Genomic DNA, 6,489 nt, shown 5'->3' on the forward strand with positions numbered 1-6,489 from the left:
AATGGTTTTGATGCTTTGCAAATCTTGAATGAATTGCAAGTATTGAAAGATTCTGGACAATGTTAGTCTCTTGGAACCTTCGGGGGCTCAATAAACCTGCAAAGCTTAGGGAGATAAGCTCCCGTCTCCTAGAGCTTAAAGCAGACATCAATGTTTTGATTGAAACAAGGGTCAAACAAGAACATGCTGGCAGGGTCAGAAATAAACTTCAGCTAGGTTGCAATTTCATTGATAATTACTCATCCCACCCAAATGGCAGGATTTGGATTCAATGGAATACAACCAATGTTGACTTAAAGATAGTGACTTCTACAAGTCAAATGATACATGTGGGTGTTTACAATACTAGGGGAAATTTCATGTACTGGCTTACTGCGATTTATGGCTTGAATAAGCTTGAGCAGCGGAAAGACTTATGGCAAGACTTGGATAAGCTTAACACTCAAGGACCTTGGATCCTGGCTGGCGATTTCAACAATGTTCTCTGCTTCCAAGACAGAATAGGTGGAAAAGAAGTCCAAGAATCTGAATACAAGGACCTTGAGGATATGATGAAGAATAATGACTTGACTGAAATTCTTAGCAAAGGAGATTATTATACGTGGTATAACAAGCACCAAATAGGGACCATTTATTCTAGAATTGATAAGATCCAGGGGAATATTGATTGGTTCCAAACTTACATGGACAACTCCCTCCAAATCCTTCCCCCGAGTGTCTCAGATTACTCATTGCTCCTACTGCAACACAAAGAGCCCCTGATGACCAAACAAAAAAGATTCAAATTCTTAAACTGTCTCACTGAATCTACTTTATTCTCCAACACTGTCTCTAATAGCTGTAATGCTCCAATCGAAGGGGGTCCTAGCTATATACTGTGGCATAAATTAAAGAGACTCCAAAAAGAATTATACAAGATGAGTAGGCCGCTTCTGTATGCTAAACAAATGATCATTCAAGCTAGGGAAAATCTTGGGAAAGCTCAAGATGACCTAATGCTAGATAGATGGAACATTGATAAAATGGCGGATGTTAGACATTATAATGATGAGCTTATTAGATGGCATGAAATTGATGCTAGTATTTTGCAACAAAGAGCTAAAATCAAATGACTCAAAGATGGAGATGGCAATAATGCTTATCTACATGCTTCTGTCAAATTGAAACAATCCTATAAAAGCCTAACAATGCTGCACAAGGAAAATGGACAGATCATTACTTCTCATGAGGACATTGAAGGTGAATTCTTGGACTTCTATGGTAAACTCATGGGTACAAGAGAGCTTCAGCTGGACTGTGTAGATACAGATGCACTGCGAAGAGAACCTCGACTGAATGGAGAACAAAGGAGTAATATGATCAAACCAATCACTGAAGATGAGGTGTTAAACTCCCTAAAAGGTATTGCTGATGATTCTGCACCTGGGATTGACGGCTACACTGCAAAGTTCTTTAAAGTGAGCTGGAACATCATCAAAAAGGATCTCCTTGATGCTGTCCAGGAATCTACTATCTACCCATTATTAATAAATTGAACAAACTACCAATAATGCCCTTTCCTCAAAAAAAATTACACTACGAAAAGGATATTTTAGTAACTAACAAATTAACATTACAACTTTTCTACCTTCCAATAACTATTTGGCACTTGGCAATTAAAATCCTTTCTCCATTCCAAATAAACCTACACCTTTTTACACTCTTTTCTCTCTCTCATTTTAAATTGTTTTTCCCGTTTTCTCTCGTCTCTCTCTTTCTCTCCTTCCCTCTTCTCTCATCTCTCTCCTCAAACCCTAAAAATGTCTTGGAAAAAAACCACAGACTCTCATTCCTGCCGTCGGAAACCCATCGCGTCGGGACTAACCTCCCCGCTGCTTCACTCATCCACAACTAAGCTTAATCTTCCATGAAAATGCTTCTTTCATTCATCCACAACAACTAAGTTGAATCTTCCATGAAAATGATGTTTGAATCTAATAAGTTTCTTTAAGTTGTTTCACTTCTATGAATAAGTTATTTTATTATATAACTTATGTGAATAAGTTCTTTTTTTTCTCAAATAACAAATAAGCTACTTTTTAGAGGGTTGCAGAGGCGAGTTTGGTGGTCGGATTCGTAGAGTGGAAGCCAGAATCGGTTCCGTGGTGAGCGGCGGTCGGAAGAACGTACAGTGGTTAGTTTGCGGTTTTTGTTCACTTCTTTTCCTCTTTGTTTCGTTGTATGGATTTGGTTTGATGTACATTAATGAGTTGTGTTCTTGAAGAAGAACAATGTTGTTATATTTTTCTACTGAGATATTTTTGTTTTCTGCTCATTGTTGTTGATGATCCAATGTTTCTTATTGTTGATGAACCAATGATGAAAAGATTGATTTGGTTATAATGTCAATTGTCAAAGTTGATTTGGTGGTTTATACACATTTTTTCCATTTTGCTTTTCTGATTAAATCTTACTTTAAGTTTCTTATTGTCATAGAACGATGAAGCTGTTTGAGTTTCCTCATGAGCATCCCACTTGTCTCTTGTGTAAGTACTTTTCCTTCTGAATGTACGAATGTTGGGTCTGAAAATGTCATTACAACTATGTCTTGTATTCAAATATTGTAGTGATTAGTTTGGTGTAGAATGCTTTTTTTGCAATTTTATGATATCTCTTGATGAGAGTCAGTGTTACCTCCATAGCTGAAAATTTTGTTCTGATATTAAATTCATTGTTTCCAGTGGTTCGGGCATGTCTATGATCATTTGGTTGGATGTCCAATATTCGCTTCAATAATGGATTTTCCTTTTTTTTTCTTTCAGGCCTTCACTTCAACTCCTCTGCAGAAAGGAGGACTCTCAACTGGAGATGTGGCAGCACTGTACAGGTATAAGAACACCCTTATAGATGTCAAACTTGACACAACATCAACTGTGGGTTTCTTTGTCTTTTTAGATTATAATATCTTATTTGTTTCTATCTTTACCAGATCAACACAATCCTCACATTCATCGACCTTTTTCCATCCACAAAGACCAAAGTCGAATCATCTACAACAACAATCATGTAAGATTTTGTTTTACTCAGATTTATGTTACAAATCTCTTTCATTAGCTCATACGAGCGCTAAATTGAAACTGAACATGTTATTTTGTATCAGCGGCGACAAGGGTGACGACATTAAAGTATCGTATCTCCACCATCTAACAATGCTACTGTTGTGGATATTACAAGAAAGTTCTCAGCAAATCAGAATACTATTACGGTTGGCGGGTCTTTTGCTATTAACCCTCTGACACATCCATGTATACTTCTATGTCAGGTTTTGTAAAATGATACATGACATATTGTACTTTGCATTACTCATATTTTTCTAATTTTACTTACTGTTAAAAGAGTTTTCAATATTATAACAAACCAACTATGTAAATGATGTGTACTTTCCTGCATTTATCAGTTTTGAATCCAACTTCACAACCCTCAATGAAACTCGACAACCCTCCATGTTAGTGGTAAACAAGTATACTATAGTGCCTTCAATGAAACTTTGTATTTTATCAATTCACCGAAGTTGTATTCGTTTTACTGTATTGCTTTCTACATTATAATTGAAAGAAATGACTGCAACATATATTTTTGAAGAACCATTTTTTCTTTCTACTTGTTGAGTTAATGAAATGACACAAGTTTTGATCTTAATATCCCTTTTGCTTTCAAACAACTATGTATTTTATCAACTGACCAAAGTTGTATACTTGTATTTGTTTTCTACTATTTGCATTCTACATTCTATTGGAAGGAAATGATCAACTAAAAGATCTATTTTACAAGTACTACTTAAAGTTGTTAGTCACTGTCTTAGATCTAATGGTGGTCTGTGTCTGTGTTAAGATGCTCTATGTATACCAACTTCCAAAGTTAAAATTTATTGGAAGAGGTTATGCAAAGAAAATTGAAAGAGATTATGCATAGAAAATTGAAAGTTAAAGAAGTCTAATAAACCAAGATCCAACCTATGAATTTATGAAGTAGTCTATTGAGTTATGCAGAACTTTTGTTTTCATTTGAATAATAACTATTCAGATACCCCCACTTTATATATTTAGATAACTGTTCAAACAACATGCATGCAATGCGCTATCAAACTGTTTTATAAATAAATATGACAACGAAATAGGATAGGATCCATCTACCATTTTTTTTAAGCTCAATTATTTACTTAAATTGATTTAATGGGGAGTCATGTGTACTACTTAAATTGATTTAGTGGAATGACATATATATTATATCAATTTAATTACTAAATAATTATTAAATTAATTAGTTAAAAAGAAAATTTGATTTTAATTTAATTATTAATTAATAAAAAATAAACTGGTAGAAAATTTGGCGGAAAGTTTCGATAGAAGAAATTATAAGATTGTAATTTAGTATGATGATAAATTGATTATAAACTCATTTTATTAAATTAAATAATATTCAATTTATAAGAAATTAAATTTCTATTTCGTAACTTATTATTAGTATAATATCTATTATATATTAATTAAATTTAAACTCTATTATATATATTCAACATCAACTGAATATTCATTATTATATCACACTCTTTCTTTTTTTTTTTAATTTAAACATAAACTCTATTTATTATTATTATTATATGACACATTTTTTATTCAGTATCACCGACATATGTGAAAAGTCTAATGTTAATGTCAACCATTTCACTTGCAACCACACATATTGATATATACATAATTTATTATGATATATACATAATTTCATTGTAAAAATTATTTTTAATTATATATGGCTAAATTTACATTTATATAAATATAAATATGAGTGAAAATGTTTGTTTTTAAAGCATTCTACGGAAACATGAAATTACTTATTGTATATTAACGGGAACGTGAAATTACTGTTAAGAATATTGAATATTAACGGAAACATAAGGTTATTGATAAAAATATTGATTATTCATATATCATTATACTTAAATTTCTGTTAAGTTCATTTTAATTTATGTTTTGGATGAATAAAAATGATGATAGCGTCTTAAAAAAACAATGTAGAGGAGCTTCCAATAATTGTATAGACAATTAGCTTTCCATCTCACGGGTCACTATCTATATAATATTTATTTTATTTCAATCATCAACTATATTTATTTGAGAGATAAAATTCTTATTTTCAAATTGCAAAATTTTCTCTTTTTTCTTCCATCTCGCATGTCCCTTTTTGTCCCATTTTACAATTAAATAACTTATTTTAAATTTACATGTGAATTTAAATAATTTTATATCATATTAAATAAATTTATCCGTGCGGACTCACATGTATATCAAATAATTTTCTATGGTGCATTTCTTTTAATTTATTTTTATGCTAACCTGAGCCATTTATTGCTAATAATGTTGAATTATATAATGGGCCATGTTATTCTATATTGTTGTTGGGCTGTCAATTATTTAATTCAATATTTGGTCCTATTTTACTATCGTGTTCTTGACCTATCTTAAGCCTTTTTTGTGGATCATTATTTTAACTTAAAATCTAATTTTCATACTACTAATATCTTATTAGCAAATAAAGTTTTAAATGGTTAATTTCCATTTTATATATACAATTTAATCAAACTTCTTTACTTCATATTTTTTCGTATTGTTCAAAAAATATTACACCACAAATAATGCACCCGGGCGACAGCACGGGTCTCTGACTAGTACTTTACTAAAAGTAAAATGTATAGAGCATTTAATTGTACTTTAATCACTCTTATCCCCAAAAGTAGCTCTGCCAAATATGTTAGGGACTTCAGGCCAATCTCGGTTTGCTCGACTGTTTATAAGGTAATTTCTAGGATCATGACTGCCAGGATGAGCCAGGTTATAGGAAGCATCGGTTCTAACCAGGCAGCTTTCATACCTGGCCAACAAATTCAGAATCACATTTCCAAAAAAAAAAGTTACTCATATTGCAGCCGCAATAGCAGTTACATGCTGCAATTTAAATCATGCTATATACCTCATTTATATCCATGCCCCCCCTCAAAATATTAGACCTGGCTCTGCCACTGATTAACCTTGCCTTATACTGAAAACAATTAAGTTATTTAAGTTGTTACATGTTGTTTTGTTATCTTCCTCTGGTACTAAGTTTTTCATGATAGTTCAAATTAGCGGTGTTCAAATCCAAACCAGTCCAAATAAAAACTGCAAACCGATCCAAAAAAACCAAAAACCGCAAAAAACCGTAGTTTATTGGATGTGTTTGGATTCCATTTTGTGAGAACCGCATGGTTCAGATCGGATTTCGGATTGATTTTTCAAAATTGATCCAAACCAAACCGAACCGCATGTATATGTATTTTGTACTTATTTATTTTTTATTAGTATGCTATGTTACATAAATTTATTATTATATGATAATTAATTTTTAATCTTATCTATTAGCTTAATGTAATCTATTTATTTTTATTATTTCAACTATAATCGATCATTTTCATTT

At 31.9% G+C, this 6,489-nt stretch overlaps 1 protein-coding gene across 1 annotated transcript; it reads left to right on the plus strand.

The window, feature by feature from the left end:
• Positions 1-1,705: 1,705 nt before the first annotated feature.
• LOC131606309 (uncharacterized) lies at positions 1,706-4,139 on the plus strand. The gene is made up of 6 exons (XM_058878555.1): positions 1,706-1,965; positions 2,083-2,173; positions 2,476-2,525; positions 2,802-2,866; positions 2,969-3,045; positions 3,140-4,139. Exons 3-6 carry the CDS (start codon positions 2,480-2,482, stop codon positions 3,273-3,275), a joined length of 324 nt encoding a protein of 107 aa, XP_058734538.1. The 5' UTR covers positions 1,706-1,965; positions 2,083-2,173; positions 2,476-2,479; the 3' UTR covers positions 3,276-4,139.
• The last annotated feature ends 2,350 nt before the right edge of the window (positions 4,140-6,489 follow it).

This window comes from Vicia villosa, linkage group LG5 (genome assembly GCF_029867415.1).
Source record: "Vicia villosa cultivar HV-30 ecotype Madison, WI linkage group LG5, Vvil1.0, whole genome shotgun sequence".
NCBI classification, from domain to species: Eukaryota; Viridiplantae; Streptophyta; class Magnoliopsida; order Fabales; family Fabaceae; genus Vicia; species Vicia villosa.